Below are 20,993 nucleotides of genomic sequence, written 5' to 3' on the forward strand. Positions count from 1 at the left end.
AGCTTTAATTTTATTTTGTAACTCTAAAACAGTTATGAAGCATAGTTTTTCAAATGTAAGGGTCCATATATTTCTTCAAGCGTGGAAAATACATCTCTGTACTCTAAATCTTTTAAAAACGACATCAAACAAAAGATGTTTTTGTGTCATCACTCCATAATGCAATAATATTAATAATTTGTTCATTTTACAAAGTGTCGATAAGCGTTCTCTAACGGCCGTTTTCAATAACCTATCTCCTAGTTTAACTTACTAGAAGTAGACAAATCTATCCTTTTACGCTTACTCACATTTCAATAATCTATCGTCTAACATCCAACCTATATTGGACATAACTATGGATAGATAATATCTTGTCATTAAACGTTGATAGCAAATAATCCGTAACTAAAGATACGTTATTGAAAACAGCCTTAAATAAACTGGAACATGGAACTTTCAAAATGCACAGTATATAAAATTTTTAGCAAAAAAATTTTTCGCTTTTTAGAATATTCGCTTAGTTTCTTTACTTGATGTGAAGAATGACAAAAATAGGAAATCAATATAAATATGATAATTGACACTGACGGGTCGATTTCCACTGTTCATAACGTTATATTCTTACGTAAAGCTCAGTAAATTTGAACAGTAAATAATATTTCCGAAGTCGTGACTCTATCGGAGAACCAATTAATATCCTCTATTCACCGTAACCTTGAGCACGTATAGAACCAGGAAAAGCTCTCCGATTGTTGCCCAATCACGAATTCTTTGTCAGAAAATCTGTGCACAATGTAATTTCGATCCGATGGTGGCTGAGCAAAAAATTCAATTTGCCGAGCGGTGAATTGCGCGGGTGAATGCGTTTAATGGGCGGCTTATTACAATCAGACCAATGTTAGAAATCTTTAGGAATAGACAACACTGTTATAATTTTAATATTGAAATTGTTTGTAATAAAAAGATAGACGTACCAGTTGTAGGCTCTTGTCTCGTCTTTTACAAGGCAATACAACATCTGCTGTTATTGTTAGGCCAGATATTGCGGCGTTGTTGTCATACTACGGGATTTTATAATGTTTCCCCTGAGTGAGGCAGTACTTTACACGATAATCTTTAAACATTTGCAAGCCTAAGCAGCAAGTTAAGGCAATCTTATCGCGAAATGCATCTGCAGGTTCATACAGAACATTATTTTAACCATATTTGGTACAAAAACTGACAGTATTGTGGATACGTACGAAACACACAGTTGTTTCTTTGTTTTTTGATGCTTCGATAACTTCATTAGCTGCGTCGGGCACTTTTTGGTAGGGGAAAATCATATAGGTTCGCGTCACCGACATGCTCATGACTTGCGCATGCAAATAAAATTATATAAATATATATAATTACACAGTTTTTGGATGGCTGCAATCTCGTAAGTTCGCGTCACTGAAATACTTATAGCAGTATACCTGTAGCTATACGGCTGACGATCGGCTATCGAAGTTTCAATGTTATGCCGAAGTGGATGAAGGTGCGTAACAGCTAGTTTTATTTAATTTTAACTACAGCTACAAATGTGTCTAAAAAAGTGACCTTATCAGTAGAATTTACCAAATTATGAAATTTAAACCCATGTTACGAAATTGCAACAATATCATCGTCGTTAGTTCTGCTTGTTAAGTCAAATGTCACGACTTTGATGCACTTAAAGCCTTAACTTAACACTTTACGGTACATTGTAACGTCGTGGGAGGTTTTGCGGGTAAATAATATAACTGTATGCTATCTTACTAATTAAGTTAGTTAAAGCGTTCGTATGCTTGTGTTTGAGTAAGCTCAAGTTAAATACTTGTGGACAAAAATATATATGTATTGCGTTTTATCTCATAATAACATTTCGAGATAGATTTGAGTCCACGCTGACGTAGTTAGTAGGAAGAGCTAGTAATATATTAATTAGTCGTGATATTTACTGCATGTCGACATGTGCAGCCTGCGAATCCATAATGTGAAAACATTACTGTGTGTCGGTCTGAAGGGTGCCGTAACCAGTGAAATTCCTTGCAAATTAGACATGACATCTTATGTCTCAAAGTGTCGAGCGCAGTTGTAGTGCCGCTCAGAATTTTTGGGTTTTTTAATAATCTGTAGCGGCGCTGCATTATAATGGGAGAAAGTCTCAATTACCATCAGCTAAACGTCCTGATCGTTTCGTTCCTTATTGTCATAAAAAAGACATGGTCACTTACAGAAACTCAGATGTCCAAACTTTATCAGCGAGCTATAGAGAGCAGTATTCTGAGAGTCAAGCTAACCAATCGCATTAGAAATACGAAACTGTGCTCCAGAATTGGCATTACTGTCGTGGTAGAAATAACCGCCAGGCTAAAGAAGAACTAGGCTGCGCATATATGTCGGATGCACACAGACCGATGGGCACAGCTCGTTACGCATTGGGTGCCTTAGGACGGGCAAAGATGCCGAGGCTGACCCCAAAAGCGATGGCGTTTGATCTGGATGCCTATAATAAGTGCTGGTCGGAGCTGGCACAGGACCGCGATAAATGGGCTAAAGGAGGACTTTAATTTTCGAATTTTACTATTTTCTTATAGCCGCATAGATTTACTTTACCTTGCAATCTGACTGAATATAGAGACCATGCGACTCCAATCAGAACAGGTCCTTCCCGTTCTGATTGGAGTCGTATTTATAATATTTTTTAAATTATGATTTTAAGATAATTAATGACTAAACGTAGAGCAAAACAATGCAGTATTGTTCGAAACCAATAAATGAATTTTAGGACCCTAAAGATATTTCTAGACTTTTCTAAAAGACAGCTTTCAGAAACAGACATAATTTAATGTCTACAATATTTATATTTCATTCTAATATGTTTGTATAATATTAAGAATAGAATAGGTGATAAAAATACTGAGGAGCTTTTAATAATTGTACTAAATGCTATCCAAGAAGGCAAATCTTAGTAGCACAATGGATATTTAATCAATAATAAAACTAAATGCCTTAATGATTGAAGTATTACTTTCACTAAAGTAACAGTTTACACCGATCCCATAGATTATATGAATTGATCGCAAATCATTGCTCTTATTGTACGCTATTATACAACCAATATTGTTACAAAGCCAGCGATTGTTATTTAAGTTACTTCTAAAATATTATCGACTTTCTTGAATACACGAAAAGGGCTTCTGTAATAATTGACTTTTTTAACTATTTTATATTTATTATTAATTTTTTGATGCTGAGAATATGAGTTATATATATTTTGGGATAGAAGAAATATAATTTTGGAATCATTGGTTCACAAGTTTAGAAGATTATTTACAATTTACCACCGATAATTTAGCTAAGTATGAAATAGTTCCATTTAATATAAACGTGGAGCCATAAGTTATCATAAGTATATAAACACACTAAATTAAAACTTTTGAATAAGGAGAAAAGATCGAAGAAAGCAGGGTGGTGAATAACTTCACATACGTAAACAATAGTTACAAGAATGTTCTTAATCAACTGTAGTGCAAAATACAAACCTGCAGCAAGTTGTTTTTGGTTAAGAACATACAAGAAATTTACACCAAAAAACGTATACGCACAAAGATTGTTACACACAGCTTGTTGCTGAAATCTATCCACACGTGCAAATGAAATACCTAAACAACCTCAGTCCATTAAACATATTTTGAAATTACACGTTTCAAACAATACAAAGTAACAGCTCGAATGAAATTACACGGCCAGGCCTATAATTTTGGATGCCCTCAGAGTATACGGCCAAAACAAAGGCATTACGAAATTGTTATCACGAACTATTGTTTTTGATCGTGTTTCGTTGGCCTGGCAAATTATGAGAAGAATAATGACAGGCTGGTAACTGTGGCACGTGTTCACAATTGAATTTCGTTACCGGGGCTGACAGATTTATTAATGCCTAATTGCTTACGGACCGTGATAAGAGTTTATAATTTAGATTGATAATGGCGGAACCACGAGTCACGACACAGCTTTAGCGATAAATAAGCTCGCGTCTTAGATTTGATGAGATAAACGAGACTCTGATTAAGAATCAATTGTTAGCTTTCAAAATGAATCTAGCACAATTCAAGCATTATTTAGCTAGGGCGTTTGCCAAGGTTCGGTTTTTACATAGTATTTGAACATGTGACGTTATAATAGAATTAAGTAGAAAAATTCGAAGCTGGAATGTTGTAATATAAATCAATATAAGCGCAGAGAAATATAATAATACAAATAAGCAGAGGTCTCTAATACCAGTTGCATACAAAACCTTGAAGCAAATGTTATTAGAGGAAGAGATAATGTTTAAATTATAGTAACTCCAAAGTCATCATTAAACGCTTCTATCAAGGTCGCTCTTGTTACTTACGCAACTGTAATGTTTCGTAAAAAAGAAACGACCGAATTGGATCTACACAATAGGCCGATGAAATAGTTGACGATATTATCACGATCACAATCAAACACCAATAAAACCTTGTTACAATAAATGGACACGGCTTGAAAGAGGTCGAAGAGTTCCGTAATGTGAAGGAATGCTCCGCGCAAGATAACAAAAGAATCATTATTCTGTGGAATTACTTTTTGAAGACGTTTCGACCAATGCATTGACCACGTATGCCTTAAAAATAAGATCTGTTAGACATAATTTAATATTTAGAAATTCCTATAAAATACTTGTGAATTCAAATAAATTCAATTCCAAAACTTTTTGACCAAACAGCGCCGTTTCCAAATTTGATTAGCAAAAGATACCATATATTGTGAATCACTAGTAATCTTCTGTCTTGTTGCATAGGTGTAAGCATAGGCAGCGGTGCCTTTAGCATTCCTATAGATACATATCTTATTAGAAACCATATTAGGTTTTTAGTTTACTTCGCGCCTGGCTTTTATGTTTCTTTGATTCAATGGGTTGAATTATTCAAAGGACATTTAATAAACAATGAAAAGCGATGCTTGTATGTCAAGAATGAATGGCCTTTGTTTTATAATCTTTATGCCTTGTAGTATTACAAACACTTGTAAGATATTTGTTATATGCGGAAACACTTTAGTTTCCTTCATGCCTTCAATGTTTTGTATAGTCACGATTAATTATTTATACCTCAATAAGGTAGCCAAATTGTGCGGATGCCTAAATATCGAAAATATAATTTTTTTAAAGTAAGATTGTTACATTTTGCAGTGTATGGTGTATGTGTTTTAAATAAATGTATGTGATATATCTAAATGTATTTTATATCAATCTCTTAACTAATTATTTGAAACCTAACTTTATCTTCTTTCAATATTAAATTTTATTCTCACGATTATAACTTTTGTGAAAAGGCAAATATTTATTCGTCATAATATTTATACAAACTTTCACCATTAAAGATTCTTAGTTAATTTAACGGCATAATTTACTGCAGTAACCATTATTCACATAACATACGTGGGTGGATGCATTCATTATTTCCTGTATTTAACATAGTCTATTGTCATTTAGATATTGTGTAATAGATGTCTTTATTATGGGCCTGTGTATGTTTATTCTTTATTTAATAGTCCTACGTAACTTTCTATTTTCTTCTTCAAAATTCTTATTATAAAAAATTAAAAAGACTATCATTAGAATTGAAAAGACCGTAAACTACTGCTGTAGCAACTGTGGTGAGCCAAAAGTGGAAGTCAAAAGCTAGGCAGCAAAACAATTCGAATCTTCCTGCTGGGATTAGTAAAATCTAGCCTAAACTATTCGGTGGCCAGTTAGTACGAAATCGTTTTTTATTTCCTACATATCTGTCTGCACGTTGTAGAAATCTAGTATTCAATTCAATAGACGCACTATTGAAACAAATTCTACAGTTTTAAATGTACAATTTCAATTACATAGAAAACAAATCACAGCTCCGATTAAGAAACTTCCCAAAAATTAAAATGATCTCGCCTTATCTTCAAAATTTCGACTTTGTTAACAGATATGACCTGTTTAACTATTAGCTGTTTGCGATCAAATTAACGGTGGGCTACTGATAAATGTTAATTTGATTGGCAAACGTGTAACTGATAATCTCTGGCGCGCAATTCGTGTAAATGCAATACTACACACTGTAGATTGATATCTGCTATACCGTTGTATAACAAGAGCGATCGACGGTAGCTAAGTTCTTTGGGTTAATTGAATCTGCCGTTCTGATTACGATATTTATTGTTACTTTGTCGAAGATTTGCCATATTGATACTACTTTTCAAGATAATAATAAGGCAACACTAAAAGATGATAAGATAGAAATAAGAACTATTAGAAATGAATAAACGATGTTCAATAATATAATTTTAGGGTATTAAATGGAAATTTTGGAAAAACAAATTACTTTTATAGTAACACCATTTCGTAATATCACTTCTTATTGATTTCTCAACCGGGCCTAAACTGAAAAAGTTATCCTTTACCCTTTTAAACTAAGTGTGGTATGGAAAATGTTGGGTACGGCTATTCCTTCCCTGGAGCTCCTATTAACTTCATCATGGTATGATTTAAATACCATAACCATGATGTTAACGTGTTTTATATTGACGACATTGCGATACAATCGAAATGGTAATAGGGTGTTCATTATAAATCGGCTGTATGTCGTGCTATTTTATCATACTCTCCGCGGCTACGCCTGCTTTCTTATCTAAACGGTTATTTATGCTCTGTTTATTGCCGATATGATTTGATAAGGATACGGTTTCAAATACATCACCTTAAACTGGGTTAGTGTGAAATGTTCAATGTGATTTACGAACTTTCTGTCTAAGTTATCCTTCTGAAGATATGGTTATAATATAATCTTAATATGTGATAAAAACGTCATAGTTTCTGATTTCTTTTCAATAGACTTTTAAAATTATTGAAACTGTAATCTGTCTTCTTACATAGTTTAAAGTTGGGGTATTCATTTATTGCATTATCGGACATATCATTAAAAGCCTCTCTTTACTTTCAAAGACTTTGACTCTCACTATAACAGTTTTTACTGCATCCAGTAGATTCTTTTGGGAACTACAGTAGCATTTACACTTAGGCATCGTCCTAACTTCCCCAATATTGTTCGAACAGGCGATGCAATTTCATAGTACGACTAATTCAAATATAGAAATTGCATCCCACTGTTCTAATTGATTATCGAGCGATCTGTTCGAATGGCATCCAATCTGTGCTACGGCTACTATCGATGTGAGTACTCACGAAAAGGTATTATGACAAATAGCTACATCCGAAAACCTCTTCAGAATAAGACAGTTATACTATGCTTGAACTCTAATATTTTAATGTTTCTTTCAATGCGTAGGCATGTAGAGTTCTGCATGTTGCAAAAGGAGGACAAAATAGGTGATTTTTTTTGCATGTCATCCAATTTCTAAAAGAGACGACAAAGGAGAGGTTCATTTGTTTTTATGCAATTGTGAGAGCAAACGTAAAAGTTTTTCGAGTCTTTCAGTATGAGACCAGCAACATTTGAATGCAGAATGGAGAGGAAATTATCAAAATTAGATGCAGATCGCACGCAAAAATTCTTTTGATGCTAAACTGATTCTGACGACGTAGTTCATGTTCTCATTAGAAAACATGCATTCATTATTTGGAGATCTTTGTCATAACTACAGGACTGGCATCCATAATTGATCTATAGTAGAACCACATCCTCAGTCGTACGATGATACCGTAACACTTGTTCGTGCGAACGATTGTCACTTAGAGCAATGCATGTGAGTTGAGTTATTAAGTGTCGCAACTTTTTCCACATCATAACTGTTATTAAACACATTATAAAACTATAAACTGTGTTTGGTAATAACATATTTTGAAAAGTTTTTATTAACAACACGTTATCTTTAATGGTGGGACACAAACGCGCACGCCACTATCTGACACGTTCCTATTGTCCGACGCCCTTTATATTTTCTTTAATGATTTTTTGTTGGTTTCAAAAGAAAAGTACTGCTGTGACTATCATTGTTGGCTATGATTGGTTTGGCTTATGCGGCGAACATTAGAAGTTTTATAGGTTAGCAAACATTCAGTATGAAAGATTTCATTATTAGTAAGGAGAAAGGAATGCACTTCTGATCCCAAATGGTCTCTTAGTAAGAACTGACCGATACAAAGTCAATGAGCTCAGTTCCCCAACACTCAAAGTAGGTAAGGCAAATTCGATCGGCCACAAATAATGGGACCGGTTGAACATTCGCCTGTCAATAGCTTATGTTTCATCTATTTTACTTATAAGGCGATGTCTTACAAGTTTGCATAGCTTTAACACTGCAAAAAGGGGATATACTGTAGCGAATAAAAACATTCAACATTGTTGTACGGTTTTAAAGAGTATTGGCTATATCTGTGGCTTCTTTAAAAAATTGTTTAAGTTTATTACGAACTGTTTTTTTCTTGCATTGGAATGTGACAAAAATGCTATGATTGACAAAATTCGGTTTTAATGGTAAATGTAAGTGAAGTTGCTCCTTGGAGATAAATATTGACTCAAAACAACTATAAACGTAGTAAGAAGAAAATCGCAACCAAAAGAATTTTGTGCTACATTCAGAATAAATAATTTGTAACAGCTAGGCCCCCAATCGCCTATTCAAAGGTCGCCAAGAAATAGACGAGCGGCGTTGTATATACGAATACAGATAACATTTAAACATTCATTCAAATTAATACCTTATAACGTCGCAGTAATGTTTAAAGTCTATACTAATTTTTTTGTAATTATTTAGTTAAATAATTAAGAATATCAAGTTATTTAAACAATTTTGTTAATTTTGAAAGGGCACTTAGGTACCTGAAACACGATACGATACGAATACGATCTTTTTAAGTTTTGATATGCTGTTATTTTGACAGTTTTTTACTGAACGTTGTATTCAAAGCGCGGTCGAAACACAACTGAACAAAAACTCTGCCTAATACACATTAAAGCTGACTAATATACAAACATTAAAGCTGCCTGTATTATGCGACTTTTGAGCCCCAATACCTGTACTAACTCGGCTAAACCCTACAGGTATTGCAACGAGACGTGGAATGCCACGGCAGGATCGTGAGCTCTGTGGTTCGACTGTGCGGAGGAGCAGACGTAGCTCGTGCCCTTGAGCGACGCTGGCACCTCCTCTACCTGCGAGCCATCGAGTGGCAGTGTCACCTGGAGGCCTGCCTTTCCAGGATTGATAATCAGGTAAGAGGTTAATGTATACCATGTTATTACAGGCACACTAGAACGAACTTCTGGACGGATACTTCTCGTCCAATCTCGTTCCAGACTTCGGCGACAACGTCTTCTGAGGAAGCCTCGTTGGCGAAGCATGTGTCAAATTGGTTAAACAAAACTTAGCGGAATTAACACTAAAAACACCCACAAAATTTGGATATTTATTGATTTCCTCTAAATAACGCCCAATGCAATAAAAAGTGCCGCACTCTACATTCTTTTCTAAGTCTCAGTATGATGGATAAAATCGGGCCACATCGCGATATGTTACGCCTTAGATCGTATTCGGATGCTTTAGCACTCATTTGATACTGTCACTAGTATAGCCGCTGTCATCTGGACGTCTTCGGCCACAGTGCTCTTTTTCCACGTGAACTGATGTTAGATCATCCATGTGGTGCATCCAAACCGATACGATATGGTCATCTTAAAAAAAAACAATAGTATTTTCTTCGATATACGTGACTAACATTTAAATAAAATCCTTTTTTAAAGGAAATGGGTGTACTTGTATCGACAGGATGAAGGACGCACCCCCTGAAAACGTGCGACTTCTGCCAAGGTCACGAAACATTGGGTTAAATAAATAAATTACAAAAAATTCACTTTTACGCAAATAACTTATGTTAAAAATACAGTCAAAAGTATTTTATTTAATGTGTACGCTAATACTAAGACCGGTTTCAAAACATAACGAATTCAATTTGATGTTTATTTAAGATCACTTTTAACACTTAAATTTTGATTTGTGGGGACATTAATTGCCAAATTAAAACTATTTTAACTTTCGCACGATGCGGTCCACCGACAATAGTTCAATCTACCCCCCTCTGGTGTTTGCAAACACAACCCTAAATGGCGATGACAATGGCCTCTTAGACCCCTTAGAAACGCAGTTAAGTGAATTAGCCACAAGCCAAGCGTGTCACTATAAATAATTCCATATTCAAAGCTCTCTAGGGTGTGTTGTGCTATGTGGTTGCTAGGAAACATGACCCAATTCGATGCCATTATGAATAACCTTATTTCGCTCGGAGCTTCGATTCATTATTTATAACTGTGTATATCTTTGAGGGTTAAAAATTTACTGTGATGGGTTACGTTCAATTATAACTAGCCAAAAATAGTTTTGTATTTTTTTTACTTTTTTTATTTTAATCTGCTGTACGTGCTCGTGTTTGTTTCATTCCAATCAGTTCACAAACAAGAAAGTTATTTGAATCTACGCGGGCAACGCACGTTAGAAACTATTTTGATCAAGTCGTGCATTTACATCAAGTCAACTTTCTTCTTCTTCTGGTACCATTTATCCTTAAGAGATGTTGGCGATCTTTTCTCTATACGCTTCTCTATCTTCAGCTTCTCTTTTCGGCCCGTCAACTCTGAATTCTCATCGTTATAATAATAATATCCCAGCGGTCCCAGTAGTGATCCTTGAAGAACACCTGAAAAATTAACTTCGGGGTAGATGACTAACTTAAATGACTAACTGTCAATATTAGAAATATTAGTAATGTGGATTTCATCTACAATACGATTCTTGAAACACCTTACACGTACAAATGCTGCTAGAGTTTGAACGCAGACCGTGCCTTTCAAAATTACTTCTTACTAGTTCAATTTCATCATTTGACTCGCATACCAAATTATTGCTTATTCATAAAAAACACAAGTAATGCTAATAGTTATCCGTGTTTTTTGTGTCTTCTCCCTATATGGCAACCTAATGACCATGTACTACTAAAGACGTGAATGGTTTTTCAATGTAATATTCTAAACGGGCAAGTCCACTGTCTAATTATTGTAAGCGTATATAGCTCGGTTATCTAGGCGCGATAAAAACGTCCACATCCGTTCCTTTCGCGTGCCTGTACTCTCGTTGCGATGGCCTGTCTTATCTTATGTTTACAAAGACACGTGCAATTATACCAGACGTAGGAAATTTAACTTAAGCATGAAGCAACAGAATACTTTCAATTAAATCGAAAAAATAAAAATAAAAGGTAGCCCTCGATATCTGTTTGAGAAATGCCATCAAGTCTTAAATGCTAACACATACATATTTTACAATGTTCCTTTTACTCCCTCGATATCTGTTCGAGAAATGCCATCAAGTCTGAAATGCTAATACATAGATATTTTTAATGTTCCTTTTACTAGATTGTTTCAACTTGCATCAACCCTTTATTCATTCTCTTTTATTTTTCAGACTCATGGGCCACTTGATGGTATCAGATCACTTCGATCATGATCTCTCTTTGAACACCAGACGAATCATACAAGGTATTATATATAGCCTTGAAGGTGTACACAATTTTTGGGAGACTAGGAGTATAATCGACCGTATCCATCACCTGGTGGTATGTAAGCTCCGCCGACCAGGGATGAAATCCTAGGTATACTTCTTCGCAGCCGTAGGTCTAAGAACGTTTGAAATGATTTATTAAGATTTAAGCAGTTGGCCTAAGTGTCCTCGCTGTATGTAAAGGTTAATTTGCAGCTACATTAAAAACTTACACCCATAGCAGTGAGAGAGAGGAATATTCATGCGGATAAATAGTGAGACATACCTGGAAGATATTTTCCCAGAGATTAGATTGGGCTTGATTTTTTGCCTGATAAATTCCCGACTATTTCCGTGATGAGTAGTGAAATATTTACAAGAGTGTATATAGAGTTTTTTGTTTAGTAGCATAACGTTACTGACTATCATTACAGAGTTTCGTGGCAGCAGTGCTCAGTGACAGCGACGACGAGCCAGCACTAAAGCAACCCCGGCTCAGCCGTCGCGGGTCGCCGAAGAGACAACGCACCCCCACCCACAATCGTAGGAGGGAACCTTCGGACGACAGCAGGCAATCCGCCTCCGAGGTTTGTCATACTTATACTGACCATCTGATTGACCATGTCCGTAACATCCATGTGTGTAACGAAATTAAAAAAACTATCATTTTTATCAGAACGCCTAAGTTCAATAAAATACTAAATAATAATCCCTGTCTGTTATTTCACTGATAAATCTCCACGGGTGAATATGGACAAGATGAAGATAGTCTAAATTTTATCACATAAATTGAAAAAAAGAAAGGAAGTGCTTTAAAACAAAAAAATATATATTGTTGACTTGCCTTACTGGCGGCTCGAGTCGAGTCGTTATCCGAATAATTACAAGAAAGTTATTTTTCGGTAAATGCAGTAGTTATAAACGTTTCAACCTTTTAAAAAAAATAATTAATAGATTAGCGTAAAGCCAGCTTATTGTATTATAATACTCATCATCATTCATAGTTCTTAATTTCAGTTTCGCAACAAGACAAATTAGTGATCGCGTTTAATTTTTAATTATTAATACAACGTTTGCAGGAGGAACAAGAGTATGCAGTGAAGTATACTTGGCGTGGGTTCGAATCGGACTGTGAGTCAGAATCAATGCGCTTCAAAATGGATGAAGAGAGACGCGTGCCCAGTGTTGACGGTGATAACGTCAAGATGACTGACCAAACCGTGCCGGTCACTGATGAAGTCGATGGTGAGTTAACTTCAACACTAAATATTGACTAAAACAAAGTACCGCACAGTTCTCTAGAAACATCTTGCCTAGCACGGTTACATACTGGAACTTGTGGCCTTATGGCCAGTAACGCATTTCTTGACCTCTGGGTATTGCAGATATACAGGGGCGCTAGTTTCCATGAAGTGAGTCATGAAGTGTCTTACCGCTTTGCCCCCTTTAACATAAAAATGACAAAAATGAAAAATTTATCGAGGCCAGGTTTACAATTGTTCATATTCATAAAGTTTGTCATTTACGTAATATGTTGTAATTAATGTACATTATAATTTTGTATAAATTACTTTGGTAAATTTTATCCCACTTGCTTGCCTTCTTTACCTGAAAGTGCGTGAATTAAAGTGCTCAGTGCACCTTTTCCTTCTTCCACTCGCATAGAAATCATTTAATAATTTCTCTTATTCTTGGAGCTCATGATATTTTCTGTGCATCCCCAATCTGATCGTAGAATGTACGCTGAGGTCGATCCAACCCAATATATAAGCTCTATAAATCTGTGCAGTAGAACTACTTTCATCTATCCGTCTAAATGAACAATCTATCTCAATATTTCTGTCACTAGTATCTTCTATAACTCCAAGTCGCCCTCTGGATCGTGTTGAGTCGGAAATTTTGTTGTATTGAACAAAATTTGTCATAATTTTGAAACTTAACTTACCTACGTAAAATGTTGATAAATATTTTTAATTATTGAAAAATCGCCAATAGTAATATGTAAATCTCTAAATTTCAACTACAAAACAATAACATAGACATCATTATGATTGCATAATGAACATTTGATGAAATAAGGGTTAGCAAAAAGATAAAATTATAAATAGATATTAGTGATGTAATTTGAATGTGAACGTAATTTCATCTGTAATAATGAGACTACCAAGAAGACACTTTCCTGCATTTGAACAACAATAGCAATTTGCAATTCTAACAAACGCGTGTTTTATTTGCATTCCTATTGAGAGTTATGCACTCGGCAAAAACAAACAAGAGTGAATCGTCAATATTGATTACATTACGTATTATTTTGCAGGAAACGCACGCATCGGATCGCCAAAAGAAATAAAAACACCGCCGACTGTTGTCAAGAGGAAGAAACCAATAGATACATCTCGATTTAATCAATCAGATCGAAAATCGAAGAACTGCGCCACGTTTTACTTCAGACACCACGATACCGATTCTGATCGACAAGTGATTGAAACCGATGACAAATCACAAGACGAATCATCCGAAGAAGAATGGACCTATCATAACGGACCCAAAATAGCTAATGAAGATTCAACTGATTTGATGACGTCATCTGTAGAAATACAATGCGATTTGCCAGTCGACAAGGAAAATTTGACAAAAACAAAATTAGAATCTTCAACACCGGATCTTTTGCGAGTCGATCAGAATTCGAGATGCAAGAATATAGAGAGATTGGTTAATCAGGCTGAGGAGTTGGTTCAAAAACAGGCGCAACAACATTTGGCATTAAAGAAAGGATTGAGGACTTTCAAACCGCTTATTTTGCAAGAAGACGACAAATCTGTTGGGAAAACCAAGATGTCGCGGATAAAGGAATGGTTGAACCAGAGCTCTGATGGAAAGAATGATAACAATCAGGTAGGTTAATTATTCGTTGCAGTAGAACTAACTGTATATGCAGATCTGTTTTGTGATATTCCAGTTAGAATGTAGATGTAATAACAGGCACATAGTATATTATTGTTATATCAAAGAGTCAGAATCTGATATTTCCCTCGGACGTTTTTCGATTATCGATATTATAGTAATTTGACATTGAATCCAAACGTTCTTTTTTAGTTTCTTATTCGCGGCTAAAAGGCTTGAAACTGTATTTTATTTCCATTCCACTATTATTGATTTCAATGATATTTAATAGATAATCAAATATTGTTTGATTACTCTATTTGTAGCGAACTATGAACTTTCTTTATCGAAAAATAAACAGTTTCTATGTAGCTTCCTCGATTCTTGGGTAATATGACAAGGAATCCTTCTTCCAAGATTTTATAAATCTAGTGAAGAGTAGGGGCGTGTATATCATATAGGCAATGCCTACCTCGTTATAAACTTAAATAAATATAGCATTAGTGTTAAAGTTAAATTACTACCTACGGTAGGCACTCTACAGATAGTCTATACCAAGAAACTTATGTCGTACTGTCGGAGTAAAGCGCAACTATGACTAGTTAGATCTACAGTGCCTACCTTGCTAGAAAGCAATGCACGCTCCGGGTGAAGAGGGAATCCGTAATTTATTATTTTAGTATTTTATTTCGTGCTTAAAGTGAGAGTCTTTTCTTACTTAACATAAGACCCCAAAGATGGTATTTGTAAAAGACACAAGTTGTAAGCGGTGTCGTTGATTTGAAATTGAGATCAAAGGCCAACAACGCTCCTGTGACTTATTTGCTTTTATCGGCTTAAATTCTGAAATATGAAATCTGCACAGACCACGGAAAATTACGATGCTTCGGGAGAATACACAACGGAGAGCGAGGTGGATACGTCTATGACGTCAGAGGACAGGAACCTGCACTCTTCCATGGATATGAGTACATCTACTTGCACCGTCACACCAACTCATCAGGGAAAGGTAAGAGTTTTGCAATAATCGATATTATTTATAGTGCTATAAGGTCGATAATGATTCCTACGTCCTGTTTCGTTGTCTTTATCATATTCACTACAGCTTAATTTGAAGCTTAAAAGTAAATTGTTTGGATTTGAAAGAGCCATATCTCAGTCTGACAAAAATGGCGTCCGTTCTTTTAATTGTTCCTGTACAGTTTATGTTGTGCTTAACGATCTTTTAGTTAAACATTGGTGGGAAAAATCTGTGGAAAGTCACTTCCTAAATACAAACTAAATAAGAAACATCTCAACTATAAAGAATAGAATGATATTTCTCAAACACGTTAAATTTCACTGGGATGGTTCTTCTTGACCGTCATATATACAAGGGCTTCTTGTTCTAATAAACTTTTAATTATTGCAATATGTGCTCAGTAGCTTCTTATGTGCTTTTGCTTTCTATATTATTTTCATTAAAATATCTTGAATTTCAGGTTAAATAAATAAAATTGATAAAACTTAATAAGATATAGGTAATGATAATAATTTATTTAAACGCTTATGTGCTCATTAATTACTTGCAAGATGTGCTAACAGCATTGCAACTAACAGGTACAGCTCCGCAAGAAGCGGGGCGGCAACAGCGCACGTCCTTGGTCCGTCTCGTGTTTGTCACAACTGAGCGGCAACGTCGCGTCGCTAGCCACGCCCACTAATGACATCTCGCACAATATGTCCATATCTGAGTCTGCCTTGAACACCCTAGCTTCTCCGCAAAGAGTTACCCCGGCTAACTCCAGGTCCAAGCTACGAGCCAGTTCCACTACAATGCAGGTACGCTCTTGTGTGCAGTGACATTTAATTTTATTTGTTCGTTAGACTTAGACTTCTTACTTCAGAATCATTTCCCCACTTACATTAGACCCTTTCTCAAATTCGATACAAATAGTTAATCAGCTGTGGTAGGAAATACCATAAAAATTATATGAATGAAATATTTAAACAGTTTACGCGCACTTGTAAGGTGGTATACTACGATATAATAATATGATTCAACACTTTTTACACAAACAAATACTTCAAATTAGCTTTTCATAAACCTTATGTGCATCTGTATTTATAAAACTTCAATACTATCGTGAAAGATATTTTCTGCTGTGGCAGCGTTTGAATTTCCTATAATTTAAACCAAATTTTAGTGATTAGTAACAAATAAGATTCAATGTTGTCTCTCGATGGCCAACATGTTATAAAAAGAACGTTAGCAAATCAAGGGTAGGCATAGACTCTATGCAATAGAGTATGGACATCAAGTTGCCACAGTCTTGCAAGATACTGCCCTTGTTTCTTCCAAATATCAAGTTGTTTCGCCCTTAGTCTTTATTCAAAAATAGCGTGATAAAATGCATTTATTTTCTCAAAATTGATTCCTTTAGAATTCTCCAAGAAACTCTCCCAGCATTCTTTTTAATAAATTTACAATATTGTACAGTCATTGTTATTGGTATAAAATAATCATAATCCAGTCCCAGGCTATCCGATCACATAGGTATTCAGCTAGGACAGGTAGGATTTACTACAGCGCCATTTTTTTTATAAAATATTTAAATTTATTTATAAATAATGCCTGAACAGTGACTGGGATTTTATTATAAAAGTGTATACATTTACCTTTTAAGTTATCTTCTTAAGAAGGGATGAGAAGATGCCCATAACAATGCAGCCGCAATGATGCCGCTAATAATACTTGAAAAACCTAAAAATTCTGAGCGGCACTACAATTGCACTCGTCACCCTGAGACATAAGATGTTAAGGCTCACTTGCCCAGTAATTTCAGTAGCTACAGCGCCCTTCAGACCGAAACACAATAATGATTACACATTCCTGCTTCACGGCAGAAAAAGGCGGCTTTGTTGTATCCATAATCTAGCCGGCATCCTGTGCAAAGGAGTCGTCCACTGGTATATATCCATACATTGTACGTGACCCAACTACCTCAACTTAATTTCTATTATTTAGGGCCACATATCCAGCACAAACACGATGACCGAAGCGTGCACCTCCTGCGTAGAAGCCAACGACAAGCAGTGCTGGTTGAGGAGGAAGAGATTCAAGCTACGGAGGAGTCACCCGGTGAGGAGTCAGAGACTGGTGAAGTCGCTGTCGTTTTGCGGCAGGCTCAGTCCAGAAATAGAGAAGAACGAGAGAAGTGCTGCGAGCGATCCGGCCACCAGTAGAAAGAGCAGGTTAGTAAAGACTTAGGACTACACAAGTTAAAACTTCATCAGGGCGAAATAGAATTGAAAATTTAACAATTTAAAATTATATAAATTTGTAACCAAAAGTTATGAACGATGCCACAACCTGAGAGTTGAACAAGACGTACCAAAATTTACGATCCATGCGTCACTCAAACGGTTGGCTCAGTTGGCAAGGGCGCACGGATGGAACCCGATGGCGCGGCGTCGAGTCCCGCATCGTTCATAAATTTTGGTTACAAATTTGATTTGTGTAACGTAATAACATCCCTACTAATATTATGAATGTAAGTTTCTTATTTACGCTTTTGCGCCGGCTTTTGATCAAATTTGGTACAGCGATAGACTAGAGAGAAATCCATGGTGCCCGGGGGATTTGGGAGTGGACCTACTAACATTACGTCTTCCGGTACGTGGTCTCCATTCGAGAAACTTTTCTGCCCCACCGGCCATCTGTCCGTCGAATTATGTGCCCTGCCCACTGCCACTTCAGGTTCGCAATCATTTATTTGGGCAATGTCTATTACTTTGGTTCACCCACGGATCTCCTCATTTCTGATTCGATCTCGCATGGAAACTCCGAGCATAGTCCTCTCGATTCCTAATTTATTATGTATATAATCAAATTGTAACCTCTTCACAGGTTCGACACAACATCAACATCAGGTAACGAGAGCGACGACGATCTATTGAAACAACAACTAGCAACAATCGCCAATCTGCGACGAAGCATTGAAAAAACGCACATATCTGGCAAAGAAGACAGTGCCATTCTGGAGCAAAACGAGCCGGAACAAGTTGCCCCAAGCTTCAAACTGGGACCCGAAGGAGGTTTAGTCCGTCCAAGGCTTACGAAGAGTATGGAAAGAGAAAGATCTTTCTTGACATATAGTTTGGGAGACCCGAGTCAGATGTGGGATCTATGTCTAGACAAGGACTCAGATGTTGATAAGAGTGTCACAGCAGGCACTGAAGAGCATAGTTCTTTTTCGGAGCAAGCCTGGGACTTCTATCAGGTTGGTTGTGTATTTTTTTCTTATATCAGTCAAAAATGGAGTATTTAAACTTTCGTACATCTAAATGATCATGGCCCTTGTCTTTTGCATTAAACTTATTTTATTATAATTATTTGCAGTCGTATTATACCTTCCCAGTCTATTACGACCTAGTTATTTTGTTATAACAATATTTTCTAATTAATATACAAGTTAGATGAGGAACTTTTTCTTTTTGCCAACAGGAAAAGTACAATTCGGAGCCGTATTCAGAAGCACCAGATTCGGATGCTGCACGTCGCCTTCTAGAGTTTGGAGATGACTACAGAGCGTTCTTGGATTCTCAGTCCGATTGTTGTTCAAGTCTTTCGGCACAACCCGAAAACGACATGAGCCCAAGTGGTACCCGAAGAAGACGCCCCCCCTCGGATATCTCTCGAGAGAAATCCGTCCCCAGGCACAAAAGAACATCCCCAGTTGAAACACCAGTCAGAAAACCCAAAAAGTCTATGTCCAGCGCTGAAAGAAAGAAAAATCTTTTGGACAGTCTCGAAAGATCTAGAAACAACACGAGCATTGAAAGCAACGATGGATCTCGGAGACGCAAACCATCCGAGAGCGAACGCAGAAATAGCAAGCGATCGCCTGAATTTGATCTTCTGAATATACAAGCGCTGAGTCGCAGACGTCACAGCTCAAACTTAACCAGTGACGAAGTAAACAGCTCACTGGAATACACAGAAGTAAACAATCGTCCAGATATCCTTGACTCGCTCAGTCGAAGGCGTAAAGAAAGGGATGGAGAGTTGCAAAAAGTTGCCCTGACCGAACTGCGTCGTCGTTCAATGGAGAGTCCCGATTCAGAAGGAGAGTCTTCACCGAAGCACAGCAGGAGGAACTGGGGTGATTCTGATTCGGAGTCAGAAGAAGTGAGGACGTTGGTGAGACGTTCGAGCACTCAGCTAGAAGTGACAGAAGCACTTATGGCTCGTCAAGATTCCTCGCCCGACATACTCCGCGCTTTCGACTATGTAAGGCCTCAATTCGATACAGATTACAGTTACTATACCGACGCTGACGATGACCTTGATATGTTTGATGCGAGACGCCCTGCATGCTTCCGTTCCAGATTATGTTTAGCTGTAACAGCATTCTCTATTATGATCATAGTATATATACACATTCAATGACATCAGCTGGCTTGGGCATGTTTTGTGTTTGTTCTCCTGTATGTGAGTACACTCATTAGGCGCGTTGCGATTGTCAGATTCTATAGAAGACACAATAAACATTGACAAAGATTTCACAGTACATAAAATTCTTACCTATTAACAAGTTTTCTATATATTAATTAACAATAAATTGCATGTTAGTACTCCACTTATCCATATTCTAATAATTATTCCATAACCCTATATTATATGGGTTAATTAACAATTAAATTTATAGTGTTTGTAAAATACTTAACAACATGTCGTAGGTAAAACTCGTAGGTACAAATATATAGGCATTTTAATGAAATTCTGACAAGCGCAGTATTAAATTGTACATTACTAAATAAGTATATATTTTAGTGATGTCATATTTTATAAACTCATTCATTTATGCGAAGTCTATTTATTAGTGATTATTATTGTTTGAGTATCATCTATAACGTCATTTATTTATTTCTGTGTGTGCGTGTGTGTTTTTCTTTTTGTTTTACTTCTCAGTTTTACTATAAGTAATTTATTACTAACAGCGTTATTATTGTAGCGACGTACTAACTGCCTGTTATTTCTTCTAAATTTTTGTACTAATTTCGGTGTTGATAACTTGGTGCTAGGATAGTAATAACCTTTAGTTATATTCAAGATATATATTAACCAGTCGTTAAAGATACACGGTGATGCTTACGGTGTTACGCTATCGTGGAATTGGTGCTTTCCCTAGTGAAAACTAACACGATAAACGTCAAATTGACAGCGCAATAAATGACGTTTTCAATAAAAAACAAGTATAAAATTAGGCAAAGTTACCTAAATTAGGTGATGTCTTGTCATTCCGTGATAATTATACGTGTATTTTGAATAGTTACTAATTTTTGTTGTATAATCATTAAGACAGCTATTATATTAGGTAATTATTTGAATTGGCGGACACTTAAAACTGAGCCTAATTATGACTGAACTCCGTAATATTTTGGTACTAACTTGTATAAATGTAATTAAACCATTTATTAACCAATTGTTGATTAGGGCTAGGTTGTTAATTGATTTCTAACAAAATGTCGTACGCACAGTTATCTTTGTATTAAATTTTGAATAAATGAGTCAATTTAAATTAAAA

At 36.0% G+C, this 20,993-nt stretch overlaps 1 protein-coding gene across 1 annotated transcript in view; it reads left to right on the forward strand.

Moving 5' to 3' along the window:
• LOC126971620 (uncharacterized) overlaps window positions 1–20,993 on the forward strand; it is a 318,228-nt gene extending 297,235 nt beyond the window's left edge. Inside the window, exons 8-16 of the mRNA XM_050817982.1 lie at window positions 9,054–9,224; window positions 11,976–12,128; window positions 12,621–12,786; window positions 13,859–14,436; window positions 15,290–15,433; window positions 16,024–16,245; window positions 17,432–17,658; window positions 18,314–18,686; window positions 18,911–20,993. Coding sequence (XP_050673939.1) covers window positions 9,054–9,224; window positions 11,976–12,128; window positions 12,621–12,786; window positions 13,859–14,436; window positions 15,290–15,433; window positions 16,024–16,245; window positions 17,432–17,658; window positions 18,314–18,686; window positions 18,911–19,855 — 2,979 coding nt within the window. The 3' untranslated portion in view covers window positions 19,856–20,993. The remainder of the gene's footprint in view (window positions 1–9,053; window positions 9,225–11,975; window positions 12,129–12,620; window positions 12,787–13,858; window positions 14,437–15,289; window positions 15,434–16,023; window positions 16,246–17,431; window positions 17,659–18,313; window positions 18,687–18,910) is intronic.

This window comes from Leptidea sinapis, chromosome 2, assembly GCF_905404315.1.
Source record: "Leptidea sinapis chromosome 2, ilLepSina1.1, whole genome shotgun sequence".
NCBI lineage: Eukaryota > Metazoa > Arthropoda > Insecta > Lepidoptera > Pieridae > Leptidea > Leptidea sinapis.